The following is a 24,378-nucleotide window of genomic DNA, read 5'->3' on the forward strand; positions in this document are numbered from 1 at the left end:
TAAAACAAATAAATAAATACAAAAATAAGTAAATTTCCCAGCCCCTTACGGATTCCAAATCTGTAAGCGACAATGACTCTTAAGATTTGGCTGTTTCAGAACACTTCTTCATATCACGCCAGTTTAAGGGTCAGGTTGACTGTGGAGTGACCTTGACCATGACAATGTATTTCTTCACTTGGGTCTTACTGGTCTGTCAAAAACATGTGATAGGCTTGACTCAAAGACGACGATTACATTAATTGTGGTCCGAAGAAAGAATGTTACATCCAGTACCAATTTAGGCAAACCCTTGTCTTGAAGGGTGGGCCCACAGGGTTTGGAAATTGAACTCTACATATGGCTCAAATTATACCCATGGCTTGTGATTCTTCCTCACATGTCTGGTTGTATTGTGTTGAACACACAAGTGGCACGTTTTTGTAAACTGACGAGTTGGAGATATGTTTCAGTGGGGGCACACAAAGGTAAGTTGAGTCCAGAACCTGCATCACAACATACGTTGGAAATTTTACATCTTACCCCAGTTATCCTTCAATGTTTACAGTTTCTTGCCTGGGCACAATAGAAGATGCTAGTACACACCATGGTTGTGATGCTAAGTTTATAATTTAAGATCTACGATGGCAGAAGTGTTGCCAATCACCCATTAGGTACATGGTCTATTAATGGGGTGGTGTCTTATTGTAAAATGGCTACTGCATGAGATTTTTCATACAGCGTATAGGATGCCTCCTAAAACTTGTAACTATCAATAATGTTCTGGTAAACAGCTGAGGTTTTACTTATAATGAACTGTTCCCTCTAATGATGATGAGTTTCTCGGACCATGAATCCATGTGCATCTTGTGAATATAACCGTTATTTTGCAAGAAATGTCTCATAATAAATACTTTTATGGAATGTGGTCTTACGCTGCAAAGGCTAACTATGTTGGTGCTTAATAATGGAACACTCATGGAATTATTATTTAATGGCTATTGCTTTAATACCTGCATTTATGGGTATTGCTTTTCCGACTTCCTCTCCTGCCATCGGGTGTGACAAATGATTATTTAAAAATGGCGTCTTTGCTCTCTCCAGCAGCATGATTGGATGTACAATCTGTGCTCATTTCTCAGGTCATTGGCTCTGGTTTAAAAGTGAACTCTGGCACCCTGCTGAAGGGAAGTGCACACTGCTTCTCTCTCCCCTTTTCTACGTTTTAATGTCTCAGAAAACTGCTACATTCACGAATCATCCCAACTAAAATTTACCATCACACAATTATGACGTCACAGTTTGGGTTTTCTATGCTGGCGGTGTGCATTTTAACCACAAACATCCTAAGCACCTACTAGCCAGAAGTGTAGAAATAAGCCCAGGAGAGCCAGCTCCAGGCCGGATTTTCAGGATAACGACTTCAATTTAGACTAAACTGCGTGGAAGTTTATTGTATGTGACTATGCTGCATATCTGGCATGGATGCGGCTCAACAGGACCTACCGTTTACACCCACTGACCTGGGCTTAGTACTTTGCTGTTGCTGAAGGTTGATTGGCTGGAGCATTTCCATTATTAGTGCAGTGGCACCGGGGCCTCGTGGTGTGAGGAGCCCATGGTGTGCCATTTATGGCTCTCTTTTACTACCCAACCACAGAAAAGGAGACCAATTTTCCTTGCTTGCATTAGGACCCATGGTATCCTTGCTATGCCACTGCTTATTGGCCTATATGAAAATCAGGAAAGCCGGTACAGCCGGGCAGAGAGAGGATCGCATATTCAGTTGTGTACCATAGAATCTGTAGCATGACAGCAGAACTTCAAGGTGGTTTCACCTGACACATCATAGTTCACGCCACAGCCAGAACAGCCTTTCCGACACTCCAGATTGTTTACCAGGAAACTCGTCCGCTGCCAGGGGAAGTTCTCAAGTGGGTTGCATCCTCTGAACCCTCACATGAGACTTCCATCCTTCGGGTACCAGTGCAGCTATTTACGGTTTGTCAAGCCCATCATCCTTTTCTCCTTTAGTCACCAAATTCACAGCACTTAGAAGGCCCCGTTCTACTTAGGCATTCATACCAAGTCTTCTCCCAAATAACAGAACACCTTGTGAATATGTACGCTGGATTGCTTTAAATAATAAATACACTAAATAATGGTTGCACTTCCCCTTTTGACAAAGAGCTGGTGTTTCCCTGGTTCCTTGCTTCCCTGTAGAAGCTAGGCAGCAGGCCTGTAGTCCATGGATACTGCACAAGATTACACAGCATGTACGCCATCTCACTACAGACATTGGTGGCATCTCGCCTTGGCACACATAGTAGAGGCAGCTTAGCACCACAACAACTTAACACACCGCAGAACATGTGCTGGTCAAAAGAAGCAGATTGGCCATCAAATACCACAACTCCAAACTTTGACACTGAGGAGGCTGGAGAAATAGGACGTCATGTCGGGGTTGCGTGCTGTAAAGGATGATTGGTAATTGTCATATTTCTGTGGCTATAATATCTTCAAAAGGAACGTCCATGCCGTGTAGGTCAAAGTCCAGCATGTCATGACTGCCGCCTTCTCCTGAATCACTGCCAGTCAGCTGCTGGACTGACCTCTCCAGAGCCTGGTTTCGCTTATACATGTGCAGATAGTTTTGCTGAAGCTGCTTCTGGTAGCGGATCACTTTCTCCTTCTCCTCCTTCCAGATCTGGCGCTCATGCTGGAAGACGTTGGTCATCTGCTCATTGTTTTGGCGCTCCTCCTCCAGCTCGTTTTTCAGCTCGTCCACCTCCTTCTGCAGGCTCCGAAGGCGCTCTTCTGCGGATGGACCCAGCCAATCTTCATGGGCCCTCTCCCTCAAGGGCCGTCCCATCTCAGCACGCAGGTCCATCATCTCCTCTTCTAGATGCCCCACCTTTTCACGCAGCAGTTCAGCCTCATTCTTCTTGCGCTGCAGCTCATTCTCGCAGACTTCGAGCTCGACTTCCTTGGTGCGCAGTGCATCCTCCATCTCGCGGGCTTTCTGCTCCTGGACCTCGAGCTTCCCTCGCGCATCCTTCAGCTGGGCCTTCAGGCTCAGGGTCTCGCTGGTTTTCAGGGACAGGTCAGACTGTGACTCTTTCAGCTGCTGCTTGAGGAGGGAGATCTCCCCTGACTTCTGACACACCTAGAGGAAAAAGAAATGAAAGGTCACAAATGGCTTTCTGACAATGTAGACTCTTCTTCCCACAAGTCATTCCACAGAGCTGGCCTGGTCATTTGGGCAGCTCAGCTGCCTTTCAGTTAGGTTTGAGATAAATCCATACCCCACACATACATGCAGTCCGCAAATCCACTACCTATCCTATCACATATAGACTGTGTACCTTCCCTTGATCCTGTAGAGCTCCCTGCTGCCTTTCAGCCAGGTGTTTAACTATTTAAATATCACATACATTTATACAAGTTTGGAGATGACCTTACTGGTCAGCACCTCTTAGAGGCAAGTGCGTGCCACAGGGTAAGTCGCATGGCAGTCATGAATAATTGTGACTGACATCAACCTAGGGTAATCAGGACCAGATTCCTTGCCTGGAATTTAATATGGACTGGTTAGCATCTCATTAGATACTTCTGTACAGAACATTAAGTGTAGGTGATTAGGTACAGAGTGTACATCGAAGGACCCCATGGGCGGTGAACTCTTTTGTGTACTGTTATGTACTGTGTAACTACCTTGACCTCTTGATCATTCCATTAATACATTTTGTCCCAGAAATATGGAGTCCATATGTCATATATGAACATCATGTTTAAAATATTTAATGGAAGTTGGCATGGATCAAATTTACATTTTGTGATTATTAGAACAACGAGAGGATCATAAAAGCTATCTAAGATGGTACAGCTTTAAAAATAAAAACAAAAACAGGGAAAAGCTTTTGAGAATTAATTTTAACGCTGCTGGTTCGGACTTAACAGTGCATAAAATAAAAAATACATTGTTGTCGTTCTTAAGGTCATTGTGTTTCTTTCAAATCGCTAAAAGTAGGACAAGTGTTGTAGCCCAGGCCATACCCGGGTTCCAACGCTATAAAAAGGACCCAGTGAAGTAAATGTATATCTACGAATGGCGACCTTGGTGCTTATTTACAAGCCCCTTGCGCCACAAGGGCGTCACGTTTTCATTGGGAAAAAGTGATGCAAGAGGCTTTTAATAAGCCCCATCAGTTTTTTCTTCATTATCATTTAATGCTGAAATTTCAGCACTGGGAAGCAGCGCTGTTTCCGAACAAGAGTGCTAAATTTTAATGTTGCCATTTATTAACTGGTTTACGAACTTAACAAAAACTAGGGCTTTGGGAGGGGCGGACGACCAGCGGGAGGCCTGCTCCTCCCAGGGGGTTTAGGGCCGGGGGCTGGGGGGGGGGTAGCCAGCACCTCAGTTGAGCTGGTTCGGCTTTGTGGGCTACTTTTGGGCTGGGTGGGCTATCTTTGGGCTGGGTGGGCTATCTTTGGGCTGGCTTTGGTCTGGGGTCATATTTAGCCGGCCAATTTAGGGAACTACCCACCATTTTGGTGGTAGTGACTCAGCAGCCGGTTGTGGGTGGTACTGGGGGCTTATTGCTTTTGGCTTATTGCTTTGGCTTATTGCTTTTATTGCTGTGGGCCAATGGCTTTTGGAGACTATCGCCTCATTTGCATTTTGCTTCTTGCTGTGGGTTTTGGCGTGGTGTGGCGGTGGCGGTTGCGGTTGTGCAGGAGTACCTGATATCGTTGTGCCTTCCTCATCGTGATGGTGCGTTTAGAAGATCCCCGGGTGGTGGAGGCCCAAGGTCAAGGAGCGTGTGGCGAGGTGCTCGGGAGAGCAGCATGCGGTTCCACTCCGCCGAGGGGATGGGCCGGCTCTGCCTTATACGGGCGGTCGCGCTCCCACGAGGGACAGGATGATGGCAACCTACGGGAGGTAGGACGGCAGGTCCCCGGCAGCCCCACCCCGAAGGGTCGAGACAGCTGCCGGGGGACGGGCGCGGAGGTCAGTCAGTGCTGATCGGGACCCTGAGGAGTATCATGAGGAGGGAGAGTGTGGATTTGGGGGAACTGCTACGTAATTGTAGGGAAAGGGCAGGACTGAGCCGGCTGGAGCCCGTTGTTGGCGGCCGAGGGTGGGATTTAGAGGATGTCACAGGTATGGACCAGGAGGACGAGATGTCCCAGCTGGATTATGAGGAGGACAGCACGGAGGATGGGGGAAATTCGGGAGGGGCGGGGGCGGGACAGGGCGGGGGGGAGCGGAGTAATGCTGTTCCTAGTGTTTTGCAGGCACAAAAGAGGTGCAGAACAGAGAGAGTGGTGGCCCCCCTGCTCAACTGGTTAGGCGGCGGGGTCCAGTGCGGACACCGGCCTTGACAGCAGGTAAGAAAGGTGGCGGAGCGGGCCGGGCAGGATCCCACTTGGGACGGTGTCAGGGGGGACAGTTGCTAAAGGAGGGGAAAAAGGGGTGCGCCTTAATAAAGGAACGTATGTGAGGGACACGGGGGTGAGCCCGGACGAGGCGGGTGTCAGCGGGTCCGGGGACACCAAGACGGACGGGGCAGGCGTCGGCGGGTCCGGGGACGCAAAGAAGGATGAAGGGAGCAAGGGGGGTAAGGCAGGGAAGGAGAGTCTCGATATACCAGTGCCCAAGCTACCTTATATGGGCATTACGAAACCCCTGGGGGCGCACTTGTCACTGGCTACCAAAGAGAAGATTTGTAAAGGGGACTATGTGGATATTCTGAAGCTCTTGCACCGTGAGCTGACGGCGAAGGAGGGGTTGAAGGAGGAGGAACAGGAGTTGGCTTATAAGCGGCCAAAGGTCCCTCTGAAGATAGAAAACTGGTCGGTGGGGTTTTTGATATTCCCCAGCATGTACTGCGAGAAGTACCCGGACCGGGCGGTCGCGCTTATTAAATATATGGATGTGATCCGGCGGGCGCAGGTCACGTATGGGGGTTATGCGTGGTCGCATTCTGATGAGGAGTTTTGAGCATGCTTGGCGGCGGACCCGGAGGCGAAGTGGGGAGAGCTCGACTCGGACCTGTATCAGCAGACCTTGGGGAGGGGGGGGCGAAGTTTGGTAAGGCGATCTATACGGCCAGGGCTCTATCGCTGGCGCCTTGCCCCTTTCCGGCCCGCCCCACTCATGGGTGGGTGGGTGGGTGGGTGGGTGGGGCAGGGAGAGGGTGTTGCTACTACCACAGTGGGAGCATGTTGGGACTACAACAAAGGCGCATGTGCCAGACAGTACTGCCGATTTCAGTATGAGTGCGCTAAATGCGGGACACCCGGTGGTGCACTGCTGGGGAGTTGGGGGCGGTAACCAGAGTCAGCAGCCCGCGATGGCAGGGGCACAATCCGGGGGCAGGGGGCACTGGGGAAAGGCTCATACACCGATTAAGCGGGACCGGCTGGAGACCCTCTTAGCATCTTATCCACGGACCGAAGACGCGATCGTGTTGCAGCGAGGGTTCTGGGAGGGTTTCCGGCTGGGGTATGAAGGTCCGAGGATTGCCAGGTGGGCAGAGAATTTGAAATTGGTCAATGCGCACAAGGCGGTGGTGCGGGACAAGTTGTGCGGGAGGGGCGAATGGCGGGCCCCTTTCGGGAGGCACCCATTCGGGTTTTAATTATATCACCTATCGGCGTGGTACCGGAGAAGGAGCCGGGGCAATTTCGCTTGATTCAGCATCTGTCGTGGCCGGAAGGTACAGCGCCAGTGGTCCGGCTGCCATATCATATGGTCGGAGTTTATACCCAGGCGGATTTGGAGGGGAGCCGAGCGGCCGGCGGCCATAGATAGGGCACGTAGGAAGATCAACAGGGAAATGAGGAGTTTCTGCGAGATGGAAGGTCTGGGTAGGATGGAACTTCCAGAACTGCGCTATGGGGCAGTGATACTTTTTTAGAGAGGACGGAGTCCACCTCTCTCGGTATGGGATGGAGCTGTACATTGTGCAATTGAAGGAAACTCTGGACAAGGTTATAGGGATACGCAGATATCCAAAGAGACAGGATGCCTTTGGGGGGGGGGGGGGGTCGAAAGGCGTTAGGACGACTTTCGAGTGGCGTTTTTTCCTAAGTACTGAGGGATTTTAGGAGATCTGGTTTACAGTTTGGGTAGATACAAGAATGTATCTAGTTAAATAGGTAGGATAGTTGGGAATTGCAAGTTTGTGTTTCTAATTGTTGCAGGGGGAACCATGTTTAGGGGAGGGGGTGAGGGGTATGTTAGGAAGAATATATTTAGCGAGGTTTAGTTTTGTACAGCACAGGCCAAGGGAATTTATTTGTAAGGTGCACCTGTTTCCAATAAAGCGGCCTTTTTCACACCAACGAGTTGGTCTGTGGTCTGTTCTGCCCCCCCCTTGTGGTGGGCCCAATAGGGCTTTGGGAGGGGCGGCCGACCAGGGGGAGGCCTGCACCTCCCGGAGGGGTTTGGGCCGGGGGAGGCAGCCAGCACCTCAGTTGGGCTAGTTGGGCTTTGTGGGCTACTTTTGGGCTGGGTGGGCTATCTTTGGGCTGGGGGTCATATTTAGCTGGCCATTTTAGGGAAATACCCACCATTTTGGTGGTAGTGACCCAGAAGCCGGTTGTGGGTGGTACTGGGGGCTTATTGCTTTTCCCACCCTCTTTTTCGCTAGTTTCTTTCTTTTTGGGTTTCTTCTAGTTATTGGAGTTAGCGAGCTGCAGCATAGTGAGGTGGTCTTGTTGGGAACGGGTGCATCGGGTAGGTTCAAGGTATGGAGATGTATTGCTGGAACAGGTGCCGGTGTATTTGTACAGTCCTTTGGGGTGGTGTTTTTTCCTAAGTACTGGGGGATTTTAGGATGTCTGGTTTACAGTTGGGGTAGATACAAGAAGTTATCTAGATAGGAAAGTTGGGAAAATTTCAAGTTTGTGTTTCTAATTGTAGCAGGGGGAACCATGTTTAGGGGAGGGGGTGGGGGTGTGTTAGGAAGAATATATTTAGCGAGGTTTAGTTTTGTAGGGCGCAGGCCAAGGGAATTTATTTGTAAAGTGCACCTGTTTCTAATAAAGCGGCCTTTTTCACACCAACGAGCTGGTCTGTGGTCTGTGCAGCCCCCCCCCCTCTTGTGGGCCCAAAATGGAAATAGCAAAAAATTTGTTTAGAGGGGATGTCATTACCAACACATCCTAAAATGTGTTCTATACTCTATTGTTGGGAAATCTGTCATGGCACAAACAAATTATGGTCCAAACACAGAAAACGTGTCTGAGAGCTTCAAATGTTGTGTATATTTACTTATAGTTCAGCCACAATTTACATTCAAAAGGTATTTTTTGATTTGCCTATAACTTTGGCTCCCTTGGGCGCAACAGCACCTAATTCTGAACTTTCTTAGCATATGGAGCTGAGGTCCGCCATGCCAATTTTTGCATTTTGTGGATTTCTGCGCAAAATAAAACACGTTAAGGGTGTGGGTGACTTGTATATTCTCATTTGAGCTCACATTGAAAATTCTGCTCACAGCTATAGTGAAAACCACAGAATATTTTATGCTACACTAGGCATGATATTAGAAAGTTACTAAAAAAACTGACTTTTAGTCACTTAGGATATGTTAACGTTTGAAAATGGTAATGGGTGGGTTGGAAAGTGTTAATTCTTTTGAGTTTTTTCAAATGTGATTAACTGATGAAAGGGATCAAAAAAATTCTGGCTTTCTAAAAATCACAACTATTGCCACAATTGTTGCTTAAGCATCGTGGGACGAAAACGAGGGATACACCAGTAGAGGCCCATTAACCACAGGGGAATGGTCAGTGACATTCAAATGCACTTGAAGTGACATTTTAGCCCAGTAAAATTCTAATTTTCATGAAAATTGTAACAACGTGGCTGCCATCTTGCATTTAGAAACAGGCACCATTTTCCAAAACTTGCGATTTTCATGAAAATTGCAACTTATATTTTAAAAAATACTATTGTTGGAGAAGACCATGCAAGAATGCTGAGGCACATGAAAAATGCAGCATGTGTGGACGAAGGTCAAACCTGGTGGCCGACGCCCACTGTGCAGTTCATGAGACCTTGCCATTTATATATTAGCCAGGTAAATGTACTACTTTGCAAGAAACCCTAGAAATTCACTGAAATAATACACAGACAAAGATGAATTATTTTAAAGCTAATCCTAAAATTCACAAGTTATGGTTTACAAAGCATACCATAATACACGCCCACCATTACGTTCAATACAGCACTTAACTAATTACACGTGAAAAATGGCTGTCAACCAAGAGCAAAACATGGTGAGTGGCATAGATTATGGTGCACTTTGTGCGTTACATAGCATAACTGGCGAATTTGAGGACTTTTTTGGTTTGTGTTTTCTGAACCATAACTAACCCTTTAACTGTGTTTTTTTCTTGAACATACACATTTAAAGGTTAGTTATGGTGAATTGTCTCATACTAGACTGTAACTTTGCTGCTTGATTGAAAAGAATAGCTAGTCAGAACCACACACTCTTGAAAGGTCTTGCAGATTAAGATGGCAGGCATCTGAAAAATAAACCTTTAAAGGCTTACCTCCCACTGAGTCTCCTCCAAAGCCGGCACAAAGTTTGTTTTCTCCTTCTCGTAGGATCGAAGCTTGGTCTCCAGCATGTCGCGTTCCTTCAGAAGGTTCTCCATGTCCTCACGGAGCTGACGCTTATCTTGCTGTAGTTGAAAAACCTGCAGGTGCATGAGCTGGTTGGCCCGCTGTGCCTTGATGGAGGCCTGCCTCAGTTTACTGCTGCTTTTGTGCTTCAGTCCGTCGAGGTCCTCCTTGCTGCGCCTGTGCTTCTCCTCATAGCCATGGCAGCTGGCCACCTCCTTCTCCTCGAAGCTGCACTTCAGCTCGTGCAGATCTCCTTCCTTCTCAAGGAGGCGTTGTTCCAGTTCCTGGATACTGGATTCATCAGTAGAGATGGGTGAGCGCATGCAAATTTTCTCTGGGACCTGGCCACCTTTGGGAGGTATGTTGATTTTGTTGGCGTTGCCACCATCTGACAGTGACATGGCCTTCAGACTGATCATGTTGCTGTCCTGGATCACTGTGCTCTGGGTAATGTTGTGGGCTGAGCCACCAAAGCGGTTGATGTAGCCCATGGGCGTGAGTAGTGGGTCCAGCTGGTAGCTGCTTGTAGTGCTATGGGTGGGCAAGCTAGACATGGAGTTCCTGCCAGAGTCTGACAGCCCCCCAGAGTAGGCTGTGGGCCGGGGATCTGCTACCCGGGGCCTCTCTGAATGGTGCACCTGATGCAGGACCTGGCTACCATTTTCCGAGGTGGACAGTAGGATGGTTGCAGAGTTACGGCGCAGTGCTGGATTGAATCCAGTTGGCCGAAGAACATTCTTCTCTGATCCTTGTAGATTGAATCCAGTAGGCCGTAAAATGTTCTTGTCTAATTCCTGAAGAGATATAGAGAGATATCAAGGCACGGTAGACGTTTACAGTTTGTTTGAACTCATTTACTTAGTGAGACAGCCAAAAATATTCGAAAAATTGGCATTTGCATGAAATAATTGAAATAAAGTATTCCCAACAGTAATGAATTAGACGATAAAGTTAACATGCACAGACTCCACTGAACTAAAAATGTAATCTCTCCTTTGATCAACAATACTTTTGTTGTTAAAAGTGTATAGAAGTGAAATAACAGTTTGAAGGGCACAATATTGAAGCTGGTGGAGTAGTTTACGATGTATAGATAGAGTTCAGGATGAGTCACGGAACAAACATAATGTGATAATAGCCTATGACTTAAACCACAATAAATAAATAAAAAGGTGAAGATACTGTACATGTTAAATACACAAGTCAGAATATCGAGCACAAAATTATCCTCAAACCCAAAAAATTACAGCCAGAATTTCAGCAGCAAACATAAATATTGTGAACGTAAGTAACTATTGATAAACATAGACTATTCTGTAATTATGTATTGCAGGGATTCACTTCTGTAATTACATTTTGCAGGATAATATTTTGGTAGTAAATATTCTGGTAGATTTTTTTTGGTAGCATGATATATAAAAATCAATATTCTGTTCGTATACAACAAATACAGCTTTCCACAGCACACCTTTGCTGGATTTCACAATCTTATATATGCTGTATTTGTCTATGCGTCATAATATTGTATTGTGCACAAAAAGTGACCAAATGATCAAGTGAACACAAGATGAGAACACATGAGCCCACCTGCCATGAAAAGGCGACGCAATGTGTCTCCACATAGGACCCACCAAGAGATGTCTAGATAGAACTGCTAATGCCTAGATCTTAGTCCTGGAATAGAGTGACTCTAATTTGCAGTGTACCTAAAAATCATTAAACTGCTGTAGTGTAACACTGATTGTCAACTTATAGGAGGGAGAGAATCGAGCAAAAAATCATCAGATCTGAGAGTTCTGCCATTACCATAAGCGCCAATTTAGAATTGTGCCAATTGGTGGCCATTTTGTGCTGCTAACTCAGTTGGGCCTACCTCCGTTTCCACCAGTATGTGTTGGTAAAACAACCATATAAGTGGTGGTAAAACGTTTACAGCAAGAGCGGCTCGCCCCAATGAAAGACACAGTCATGGAAACATGGCGAATTAGGAAAGAATCGAAAAAGTCATCCATGGAAACATGGTGACTTAGCATGAAGGAGTAACGTGATAATTCCTCTTATGCAGGATTAGCACCACAGAAGGTGCATGGTGTAGGGAGTGTGCATACTGCCAATGGCGCTTCTGATTACAGATCCACGGGCACTGCCTGCACAATGTGGTAGAAATTTCACCAGGGACTATGGGCATTATCGGAACCACTGAGAATGAATCTGCTTTTGATCTACCAGCAGGATTGGACATTTTAGTTGAAATCTTGTATCTTATGTAATGCTGTGCTGCTGCAAATACAGACGTCTCAAATGGAAGGTTCTCCAACGGTAGGTGGTTTTGGTGCTCTAAATTCATAAGCTAAAATGTTTGTTCTCGCCACAGTCTGAAAGCTTGTCCCTCCCCCCGGAGTAGCCTGTGCCTAGCTGGATGACTCACATGATGCAGGACATGGCTTCCATTTTCCGAGGTGGACAGGAGGATGGTTGCAGAGTTACGGCGGAGTGCTGGGTTGAATCCAGTCGGCCGTAAAACGTTCTTCTCTGACCCTTGCAGATTGAATCCGGTTGGCCGTAAAATGTTCTTCTCTGACCCCTGCAGACAAAAATGCAGTCATGTGAAGACACAGGGAAATTTAATGTGCTTTTAAATTCATTGCCACATACCTTTGATGATAAAAACATCACCTAAGGTCATCATTTCTATTAAGAAAAGGCAAATTGGTACCTTGATATTAAGGATATCGCATTGAACATCTTGCCTGTACAACCCTTGTGTAAATAATTGGAAGAGGTTACACACAATTTCTGTCTCAGAGGAAACCCACACAAAAGATTAATGATATCGGAGTGTGAATACTGACACTGTACCTTCTCATTACAGGTACATTTGCAGGGAAGGTACATTGTGGCAGGCATACCGCTGATGACACGGTCCATTTCCGCTAGTCAAACTCTAAGTGGTATCAATAGAATAGGATTTCTTGCACAATTATAATTTTACTTTAGTCAATATTTCTCCTTCTGCTTTCTAAATATTATTTCCATCATTGTTTGAATGTTGGGCCTCTTTTAGTCTGAAATGTAGTATTAGAAAAGTCAGAATTTAGGGGCAGACTCCAATCTCTGGAATGATCTAAATATAATTTTTTGCTTTAAGAATGATGCTCCTTTTTGGAATCTTAATAATGAGCTAGGAGCTGATGTCCAATTTGGTACGGTGTAGCTTGTTGAAGTCATAGGTGGTCCTATGTTGTGTGTCTCTCCTTGGTAATGTTTTCTTTGAAGGAGAAGTCAGAGATGATGGTAAAATGGAGTGCTTTTTTGTTCAGGCTCAGTTGCGTGTAAACGCGTCCAGTTTTTATGCGTTAGGGCCAGCCCTAGATTTATATTCACCTGATGTTATTGATGGGTTTAAATTCCAGAATTGATTGGGTTCAGCTGAAGATGAGCTGCTAGATTTCAGTGACTGACTGTGATGCAGTCTGTAAAAAATTCAGGGGCATATTAGCAAGAACCTTGTTAAAATTATCGCCATTTTAGCGGCAGGAAACTGCCACTAAAACGGTGATTATAGGCTTGCTAATATGGGTTATAGAATTCCAATAGAAGCCCAGGTTAGATGGGCAGGACATCTAACCTGGGCTTCTATTGGAATTCTATACCGCAGATTAGCAAGGCCATTATCGCCGTTTTAGTGGCAGTTTCCTGCCGCTAAAACGGCGATAATTTTAATGAGGTTCTTGCTAATATGCCCCTCAGTTTCCTTGATTGGGGTTGGGGGGTTCTGAAAGTCGTCTGTTCTTAGAGTATTTGTTAAACTTCATTACATGTAAGTCAATGTTGGCCCAGAGCACTTACATGTATAATTAAAAATCACGGTCTTGCATACTATTCACCGGACACACAAATGAATAGATCAAGTTTTTCTGATAAAGGTACGTTGGAAGTGTGAATTGAGACAAAACAACATATATCCTGTTAACAGTATGTATAGTGCAATCCTATATGTTTTTATTATTCTTTGTCCAATCCCTTTTGTATTAGGCCAAGAGAATATCTTTTGAAAGGGACTTTGAAAGCCTGCATTACCAATTCAATCTTTTCTCACTGGACTCCTCATACACCATTGGAAACCCGCAGCGATACCTGGAGCAAGCTTTGACAGTCCTGGCTCGGGGAAGAATCACCTATATGAGACTTATCGCTTTGCCCATTACGGATTTTAACCCAACTTGGGCCCGGCAGGATAATTTAGTGGCTTGCCAACTTTGCATTTACCACCGTGAATCTTGGCTCCATCTGTTGTGCTGTTGCCCAAAGCTAGTCAGTGAGCGGCAGCGCTTGGTTCTCCCCATCTGTAGGTTGCTTGGCCTACAAAGTTGCAGGGAAGTTTCCGACCTGTGCTTCTCTATTTAAACACCTCAAATTGCGGCCCGACTAGGGGAATTCACAGACTCAATCCGAGCCAAACTGAATTATACCAGTACTTAGTCGGCCATCAAGCAAGAGACTACGATAAAAACGTTTCCTTAAATCCAACGCATAACACCTCACTGCTAGATAAGACAATAATCTTAATAACAGTAATTTCAATTATTTGAAATCTTTTTAAACCACTACTTAATTCTTAACTAATTGTGTGAGATCTTAAACAAGTTTTTGTTTAATTGATAGAATATTGTAACAATTTTAATTAATTGAACAATAAAGATTCATTTCATTTCCCATTTGTATTATCCATTTTCTATGCAGTATTAGTGCTCACCTAATAATGATTTTATTAGCTTTAATATTACAGTTTAAACTATGGACTCCTATTTATCTTATTATTATTACGAGTACATTTTTAACTATAGACTTGGGGCCCCATTAGGATGTCGGGGGGATCGCCACCACCTGCATGGCGGTGGCGATCCGCCCGACATCCGTCCCCGCCCACCACCCATTTTCCCCCACCATGTTATTATGGCGGGGGGCCACGGCGGACGGAAAGATCGTCCGCCGTTTTCCGCCTGGTCGACAAGTCGACTGGGCGGAAAAGAGTTTAATATGGTGGCAGTGTCTGCTAGATACCGCCATCCATACTATGATGGGGCGGACACATGCCTTTCCCTGGCCTACCACTCACTTGTACATAGACAACCATGACCACACTGTATATATTGTACACCTTTTGAGCACCGAGCACTATTGTCACTCACATCACCCTGCATCCATGTGTATATCTCGTGTTGACAGTTTTTGTTTACTGTGATTATCTACGAATGAATTAATTCTGATAAAAATAACAGTACCAAGCTTTTCATCTCTGTCCTTATTCAATAAGTGCTTTATCCCACAGGTGTGTTTTGAAGGTTGTGCCAAAGTTTTTACAATTGCACTATGAGCAACTTTCACTAACATACTTTCTACCCGACAGAACAACTCTTTGTTTAAACTGAAACTTACCCAGGTTCTGAGGGACACAGGGTTACCCCATTATTACCCAATCGCCACAGAAAGGCATGCAGGAATCTCTTGCATGGGCCCGTTGCGGGCCCCCAGGGATTCTAGGGGGTGCACATGGGGGGGTACCTAAGGTACCCCCTGCATTTCAATATACAACGTGGCAGGCACCGCGCGGTTCCTATCACATTGTGCATTGAAATGCATGACATACATTTTTAGCATTGCGAAGGGCGGTGCTCCGCAATGTTAAAAATAGGGGATGCGTCCGCCAGTGTGGCGGGCGCATCCTAATGGCCCCCACGGAACCCCCGTCCTTATGGCGGGCGGTCCCTTTTTACGTCGGGATTATAGGGCCCTTGGTGTTCTTGCCAAATGATACTTAGTAGAGGGAAATTTTATAGGCTAAGAACATAATCCTGTTGCCTTTATTCTGAGTAATTCTTTGCGAGGTTTGGGTCTTTCCCCTTCTTCGAAATCACCACAATGGTGGCATCACTTGTAGTACTGGTGACAGAGCCTGAATTTACAAAGTGGGGGAAGAAGTCTAATAGTGTTGGGCTGCGACTTGGAGGCAAATGTCATAAGAAGAGGGCATTAAACCATGTAGTTGCAGAACTTTCTTTGGTTTTAGGGATTTAATGGCCATGGCAATCTCATCTGTGGTGAACAGAGAGTCAGGGAGTTATTATCTCTTTAGTCTCTGAAGACTTCCAGAATCATATCTGGGTTTGTTTGTGTCAAGTTTGATTTGTCCTTGAGTGGGGTGATACCCCTATGATTTTGTTTATTTTTCAGATAAGATGCCAGCCTTTTCCCAGCTTTATTAGCTTTGCACAATTTCAAATTATTGTATCTATTAATCCAAACCCCAGCTTTCTCACTCAGTATCCTATTGTACTATTAGTACTATTATTTTTTTATTTGTTAGGAGGGAGAGTGTGCCAGGATCTAATTTGGCGATATGATTGGTTTCTTGGGTTTTGATTTCTTGTTCTTCACCTAATAGCTTGGCTTTATGTGTTTTGTTCTATGTAGATTGGATCCCAAGTAGGACACTTTTAAGGGTGCCTTAAGGATGTCCCACTCAGTGGTGGGGGAGAAATCTGCAGCCAAGTTATCCTTAATGTAATTCATTATTGTATTTTTGATGTTCATTGGATGGGTTTCTTTTTTTAGATTGTTATATCTGAGTGCCTTTGGAAGCCCTGTCTTTAATGGACTCGTCATTGAGACGCCAAATTCTACATGATGTTTTTGTGACAACCCCGAGTAGAGATACGGAGAAGCATGAGTGATCAGAGACAAACATAGGGAGAATGTCTGTGTGGTCGATGAGATCTGCGTGTGTGTGTGTTTTTATGTTGGAAATCAGAAGTTAGTCGATTCTTGAGTTTGATTTGTATGGTTTGGAGAAAAGGTTATAATCCCTGGTGTCTGAGTCTTGTAGTCTCAAACAGTCACACAATTTGAACCCAGAGCATAATTTAAGGAGCACTTTATGGGACCTTGGTGTCTAGAATGATGACCTTGATTCTCTGTTTAGAGTACCATCTAGGGGGACATTAAGGTCACCACCCATGATAATCAATCCATTGTCTGGTGGAGCATGCTTTAGTGGGGTAAATAGGGAATCCCTGAAATCAGGATAGTAAGAGTTTAGGCCATAGACATTAAGAACATGGAAAGAGTTAGCATTTTTGGTAAGTTTCACTAGGATCCATCTACCCTCATCATCTATCACATGCGAGTCTACAACCAATCCTAACTGCTCCTTTTTTTCTATTTGGGTGCCGGAGAACACAGAATTCCACTAATCCAGTTATGACCAAATTTGGTTAACTCTTTAGGGCCAATCTACGTTTCTTGTAATAAGACTACATTGGGTTTGAGTTTATGTAGGTAGTTTTCAATTTTGTTGTGTTTAACCGGGTGATTGAGCCCTATATCATTTACTGAGATCACCTTTAGATTACCATCGAAGGAAGACCTAGACATGTTGTGGGAGTTTATGTGTGGTTGTGGAACACATGGGAAGAGGGAACAGTTGGATCCTAAACTGTAACCCGGAAAATGAGAAGCAAGATACATCCAGCAGGGATAATGCTTGTGGAGATGATGTCTTCAGGAAGGAGTGCATCTCTGCTATTCATTAAGGAGGCTGTGTGTAGGCGCCGTATTGTCAGTACGTGGATGTTGAATGGTCAGAAAGCAGTTTTGTCATGCCAATGAAATCAAGCAGTACAAAATAAAGGAGCACACGAAAATAAGAAAAAATATAAGAACAGAAACCGAACCAATTATGCATCCATCACCCTCCAAATCCCACCTTAAACACTGAATGCTGGGTAGACAACAGTAGGGTCTCATCCCAGCCGTCATGGGAGTGTGGAGAACAGATCAGTACATATGTAGCAGAGGTCCTGTTAATAGTGTATCGAAAGCACTGCAAAATTAATGAAATAGGGTCACAGGATTATTAACAAGTAGTCACCCTTAGATGGTGGCTACGAAGGTGCTCCTAGTTCTCCATGATGCAGGTCACCATAAATGGTAGGATACATATTTTCAAACCTGAGTCGACCACATGAACTTGTCATCTAGAAGCAGGTGTAACGTGTATAATTAAACCCGTAAGACGACTAACATTCGGGGAATATGAGGTACCCTGGTTTCAACAGGTTAACTGTAAAGGGCAATTCTAGTCACACGTTACACAATTGGCTGTGTGCATGGCCAAGCATGAGGGTACTTACAGTTCAGTGTAACACAAATAGCACAGCACTGTGGCTGCATGTAGTAATTCGAGGTGGCTGTGTACAAATAAGACATGTTATTGTGTATTGGGTGAAGCACCAGGGTTTACTCATACCTTGAAGACCTGTGAGGTCGTTACAATGGAGTAATCTCCGCGTTCTCCAAGGTGATGTGTAAGTGATATCTTGGGTGATGTATTCATGTATTTGAGGCAAGTGGAAAGTTGGCAAGGCAATAAGTTGTGGTGTGAGGACTTGCCTGATGTGTTGTACCAGTGCAGGTACAGGGACATTAATGAAGGTATAGATTTGGTTTGCAACAACAGGACATCTTTGTAACGGATTTTCTGAGTAAAGAGATATCAAGATGCACTACCATATTGACATAACATTGAATACATTGTAGGAGCGTATGATCTGCTTACTATGGTTACTTTTTGCTGGTGTTTCACTGTTTTTTTACTTTAGTCTGGCTGGGGCCCTGCTACCCAGGACCCCAGCCTAGCTGCTTCTTCTCTAAAATGATTGCACGTACTTTAGGTACACTCCAGTTTGGTTACTGGGGTACCCATGTGAGTCTCCAGTATATGGTACACTATGTTGTAAGGGCATAGGTACCCCAGAGGCCTACCAGGGGCTGCAGCATGTATTATGCCACCCCTGGGAAACCTTCCAAAATGACACCACAGGACTGCTACTGCAGCCTGGGTAAGGTGGTGCATGCACTTCTTACTAAGATATAGGTTACATATATCTACCTTTAATTACTGACACATATAAACCTATCAGGCACTCCTATGGCAGACCTTATCAATCCGGAAGGCAGAGTGCTTGGTTTTGTGTGAGAGGGTGCCCCTGCATGAGCCTGGCCCCTCTGCAGCTTTCGGAGCCTATTCTCTGAGGCTGTTCTGTGATGCAGCCAGACCATATACTCTTAAGTGCATTATAACCTCGCGGTAAATGCTAACTTTGGAATGGCTGCATGGAAACATGTTGTGTTTGGTGGCAAACACTTTGAAATCCTAATCCCCGCCAGTCCTGGCGGAGGGGGTAGAATTCCACCCTTCTAGAGGGAGAGACATGTACACAATGGTCTAACCGGTAATAGTTTAAAAGAACCCTACCATCACAAAATGGATGCTGCAGACACAGGTCTGCAAAAATAGTGGAGCGGTGCACTCCTAAGATACTATAAGACTTAATAATGAAGCTTGATCAGTTCCTTCGTAGAAAAAGTCTTTATTTAAGTCAATCCAATTACATAAACATGTACATCAGCCAACGCGTTTTGTTCTTGGAAACAACTTCGTCAGGGCATGAAGTGTGTACAGTGAAATAATATCAGTTGGTATGTTCCAGGAAGTCAGGGTGGCGTCCCAAAGTGAGTTCACCGGTATGCTGCATAAGCTGCCATGATAAGGGCCCGCAGTGGAAAGCTCAAAGTCGTAGCAGCGTTTGCGGGAAAAAGCGAAGTGCCCTGACGAAGTTCTTCCCAAGAACGAAATGCGTTGGCTGATGTACATGTTTATGCAATTGGATTGACTTAAATAAAGACTTTTTCTACGAAGGAACTGATCAAGCTTCATTATTAGACTGCTAAGATCTTGGAAGGCTTAAAAAACTCAGTGCCTCCGGCCCTCGGCTTGGGAGCTCCGGCTAGCCCATCCAGTCGACCCCGGCCGGGTGTATCTGACCCCGGTTCGGGAGCTCCGGATGGGTCACCCAGTCGACCCCAGCCGAGTGACCCAGCCCTCAGATTGGGAACTCCGGACACTCCTTCCAGTCGACCCCTGCTGAGTGGACATGCCCTTGGCTTGGAGGCCTCGGGCGCTGTGGCCGGTCCAACATGGCAGAGTAGGCTTGCCTCTAGTCAGGCAGCCTGGGCAGCCCCGGACACCTCGCCCAGTTGGTCCCGGCCGAGCGGTCTTGCGTCCAGCCTAGGAGCTCCGGTAGCGGTGTCCAGTCGACCCCAATTAAGACACTTCCCCACTCCCTCCTTTGAGGAGTTTTGCAGCCTGGCACGTACGGTGCCTTCGGGTTCTCCGCTTGATCCATTGCCACCCAAATTCTGGAAGACATTTCAGGCGGAACTCTTCCAGCCTCTGTATTCCATCTGCCTCCAGTCTTTGGACTTGGCAACGGTCCCTGAGTGCTGGAAGCTGGCAGTCGTGTCACCACTGCTTAAGAAACCGACCCTGGACCCCGCCTGTCTTTCCAACTATAGGCCAATCTCCCTGCTCCCCTTTCCTATTAAGATCGTGGAAAAGTGGGTGACCCGCTCACTTTCAGGCTTCCTGGAAGAAATCGGGTGGTTCGATGAGTCACAGTTTGGTTTCCGTCCTGCGCATGGGACGGAATCCGCACTGGTAACCGTATTGGACAACCTTCGTTCGCGTGTCGATAGTGGTCGGGCAGCCTTCTTGGTGCTGCTCGACATGTCGGCCGCGTTCGATACGGTTTGCCATCGGACCCTCATCAGGAGGCTTGAGGAGTGCGGGGTCACAGAGGGGGCAAGAGACTGGCTGGTATCTTACCTTAATACCCGGCAGCAGATGGTCGCGCTCCCCCCGTTTCGGTCGGAGCGGCGGAAAGTAGGGCAGGGGGTCCCACAGGGCTCGGCCATCAGCCCCATACTTTTTCATCTCTACCTCCGCCCTCTGGTCCAGCTTATAAAATCTTTCGGTATCGCGGCATTTAATTATGCTGATGATACCCAGCTGGTCTTCTCCCTGGAAGGAAATAATGCGGTCCCGCTGGAGACATTCCATCGCTGCATGGCAGCTACAGCGGATTGGCTTCGGGCCAATTCCTTACAATTTAATAGCACAAAGACCGAGGTGCTTCATTGCTCCATGGACCGGATTCCGCGGGCACTTCCGGAGAACTTCTGGCCTTCCACCTTTCCCGAGACAGTGTCGGCTGCGGAGTCAGCTCGCAACTTGGGGGTGATTTTCGGCCCAAATCTACAGCTAGACATGCATGTTAATAAGACCATCTCTTCGTGCATGATGCTGTTACGCATGCTGCGTAAAGTCCTGCCCCATCTCCCCGTACAGGCCAGGCCGGAAGTAGTTCGCGGGACCATACTGAGTCGTTTAGACTACTGCAACGCGCTACTTCTGGAGGCACCAAAAAATCTACTGGGGAAGTTACAACGGGTGCAGAATATGGCCGCTAAGCTGGCTCTTTCTCGCCCTAACCTTAGCTCCTCCACTCTAGCCTTAAGGGACCTACACTGGCTGCCGGTGCACTTGCGCGTATTGTTTAAAGCGGCGTGCCTAGTGTTTAAGGCGGTACACCGACAGGGCCCAGTGCCATTGCAGAATATGTTTGCCTGGTATTCTGCCCCGCGGCCACTTCGCTCTTCTTCGGCACAATTGCTTGTGGTCCCGAGGTTCCAGAGAGTAAGGATGGGTGGCCGCTCGTTTAGTGTCGCAGCGGCCAAACTCTGGAACTCCCTGCCACTCCCTTTGAGAAGTCATAGGGACTACTTCCCGTTTAGGAAAGCCCTAAAAACCTATCTTTTCCCTAGGATTGGCTGAGCAGTGGAAGTGTTGTTGACCGGATCTCAAGCGCCAGGATGCCCTTTGGGCGACAGGCCCGCGCTATATAAGTATACAAAATAAATAAATTATGTCTTATAGTATCTTGGGAGTGCACCGCTCCACTATTTTCGCAGTTTTGTTTCCCGGCCAAGGGTTGAACCCTTCAACGGCGGGTGCAGGAGCTGTCTGTGCACACCATATAACTAATGCCATTGAGAGTAACCATTGGGGAACGGATAGAGGTTAGTGCGGCATTTGGAGTCCGCCGTTGGCTTTCTGCGTGTGTCAAAAACAGACACAGGTCTGACTTCCTGCTGCTGGATGAAACTCCGGCAGGGGAGGCCTGGACAATAGGTTTTTCTGTCACAGGGAGGTGTAACCACCTCCCAGACAGACTTTAGTGTTTTGGGGCTGGGTGGGGGCACTCAGAGAGTGCTTTTCAGACAGAACTGGGGGCACATTTGGTGTCCCTGTGCATAGCCCAGTTTAAACCGGTTGCAGGGGCGCTCAGCCCCTGCTCTGGCACAAAACTGGACAAAGGAAGGGGGTGTAACCACCCCTCTTTCCTGACCCTCCCATAGGTGGGTCCCCAGAGTATGTCCAACCCCTTTTCTTAGTATAAGTAAGGGACCCCTGGCAACAGGACTTTAGATTACACCTGGACAAAACTCTGACACTGAATCCTGGAACTTCAACGCTCTACTCAAGACTAGAGGATGGAAGAATCTCCCTTGGGGTCAAGGAGTGACTACCCTGCTCAAGCAGGCACCAACAAAGCATCTTGCCGGTCTGCATTCCCGAAGCACCCGCCGGACTCCGAGGTATTTGCGACACAGGACATAGACTTTCAGACTTCTCAGAGGCTGACACGAGATCCCAGCAAAGCTGAGACCCGCATCACTCACGCATGACGTGAGACCGGAACACCTGGACACCGTGCACATTTGCTAATGCATTGACTTCCCGAGCTTTACCGAAGTTGTGCATTCGAGTACTTGTAGCCCAAGCCCCGACCACCATCTGCACCGAAGATTGTGGGCCTACACTCCACGAGTGTTCACTGAGCCCGCTTCTTGCATTTCAGCTGCAGGCTCCTTTGTGATCCCTGGTCCATCAACTGGTGGGTCCCCTCGAAGGTAACTACTTTTCCTTGGGCTTTCCTGGTTGCTTCAGATGTGCCCTGACTCCCCACCGCGTGGTGAGTCCCTCAGACCTTGCTGGTCTGCACCAAAGCCAATCTCTGCTTTCTTCGTTGGTTGCTGTTGCCAAAGCTTGTTGGGTCCAATTCAGAAACCAAAACCGCAGCACTCAACATCCTTTGTGGGGCAGCTCGAATCCAGAACCTGGTCATCGCCGACGCCTTCTGGTCGTCGTGGCTGAAGAGTCAAGCTTCACCTTCTTCACCTGCAAGCACCCGACATCGGTGGGCATCCGCCTATCGCCTTCCTGGTCACAGGCATGTGACCCAGACTCTGTCCCCTCTGCTTTCAGGTTCTTCTCATCCTTGATCCAGGCTTGGATCACTCCGGACACTTTCCACTTGGACACTAGCAGCACTTTGCAGGAGATCGCCATTGAAAACGATGACGAAACCCGACACCAAAAGACACCTATGCACCCAGCTTCCCTGGGTGAGGTAACTCGAGTACTCCGGTGCTCCTGTGGGTATTGACTCTAGAACCTCCTAGTTCTAAAGGGGTTTGCTTCAAGTCCTCTTCTAAGTGTCCTTTATCCTTAAAATTCCAACCACAACTTTCCCCATAGAAGTTAACAGTGATTTGCGGCTGTGTTTTGATACTGCACGCGTCCCCCATGGGTCCCCTGTGTCACTACCTTGGGTGGTGCCTGGTGGCCCCAGCGGTTCTACAGGCTCTAGACCTTGTCTCTGTCAGTCGTGGTTCTTATACCACTTTTTTAATATATGGTTTGGAACGCCCCTAGGGCTCAATGTATATTGTGCTAATTTACTGTGTGCTAATTAAGTTTACTGAATATACTTTTGTTATGTTATGTTATGTTATGTTATGTAATATCTCTTTTATAGCGCACGGCTACCCCAAGGGGTGTCCCGGCGCTTTGGCAAAGAGAAACCTGAGGAAGAAAACACAACACATCTACTCACAAAGGCCACGGGAGATCAAACAGAAAAAAGCCAGGTCTTTTGCCTCTAGTCTCATAAAGAGACTAGAGGGATGTGTTTAGAATAAATACATATATTTTATATATATACACCTGGTTTGCTTCTCCTTTCATTTGATCATTCACAAGTTTATAGACTGGTAAAACAAGCTGCTTTACATTCCTTCAAGACTTAGCCTGAAGGCTGCTCTCCACAGCTACCACTAGGATAGCTTTCTATAAAGGTTGTCTTTAACCTACCATCAATAAGGGTCGTTTGGACTGGTGCAAGGTGCCCACTAGACTAGTGGACAGCATATGCCAGGCCAACTTCTCACATACATAACGTGCATAGATACACTTATCTGCATTAGCGTTATAGATAGCGTTGTTACTGTGAGTATGAGTTGATATAGAGGATGCAGGGTCAAACAGTTATAGTTGACATCTAGCGTTTGTGAAAAGGTATCAAGTTTTCCTCATGGAGGAAGGTGTATGTTGAGTATCCGTAGAGACATCACCTCCTTCATCTAAGAAGGAATGTAAGTCTTTATGATTGTTGAAAATTTGGCGTTTCCCATTGGCGAAAACCCTACATTTTGCAACACCCGAAAAGGAGAATTGGAAGTTCGAGTTCGTCAGTCTGGGTCTAAGCGCCAAGTAGCCCTTTCTGACGTCCACTGTTAATTTCGAGTAGTCCTGCAATATGAATATTTTGTGACCGTTCCATAAGATATGGTTGTTTTTACGTGTATGTTTCTGAATCAGCTTGGCTTGTTAATAGTGTAGATGCCAACAGAATATTGATGTGTGGTGGATTTGTTGTGTGTTTTGTATGAGGGGACTCCGTGTGCTCGCTCCAGGTATTTTTTTTAATGCTAGGTCCGTTCCTTGTGGG

At 46.5% G+C, this 24,378-nt stretch overlaps 1 protein-coding gene across 1 annotated transcript in view; it reads right to left on the reverse strand.

Annotated features, from left to right (window-relative positions):
* Window positions 1–2,473: 2,473 nt before the first annotated feature.
* LZTS1 (leucine zipper tumor suppressor 1) overlaps window positions 2,474–24,378 on the reverse strand; it is a 40,777-nt gene continuing 18,872 nt past the window's right edge. The window contains exons 2-4 of the mRNA XM_078665409.1: window positions 20,261–20,300; window positions 9,553–10,373; window positions 2,474–3,145 (exon numbers count right to left, since the gene is read on the reverse strand). Coding sequence (XP_078521535.1) covers window positions 2,474–3,145; window positions 9,553–10,373; window positions 20,261–20,300 — 1,533 coding nt within the window. The remainder of the gene's footprint in view (window positions 3,146–9,552; window positions 10,374–20,260; window positions 20,301–24,378) is intronic.

The sequence above is a fragment of the Lissotriton helveticus genome, chromosome 11, assembly GCF_964261635.1.
Source record: "Lissotriton helveticus chromosome 11, aLisHel1.1, whole genome shotgun sequence".
In the NCBI taxonomy this organism is placed as follows: Eukaryota; Metazoa; Chordata; class Amphibia; order Caudata; family Salamandridae; genus Lissotriton; species Lissotriton helveticus.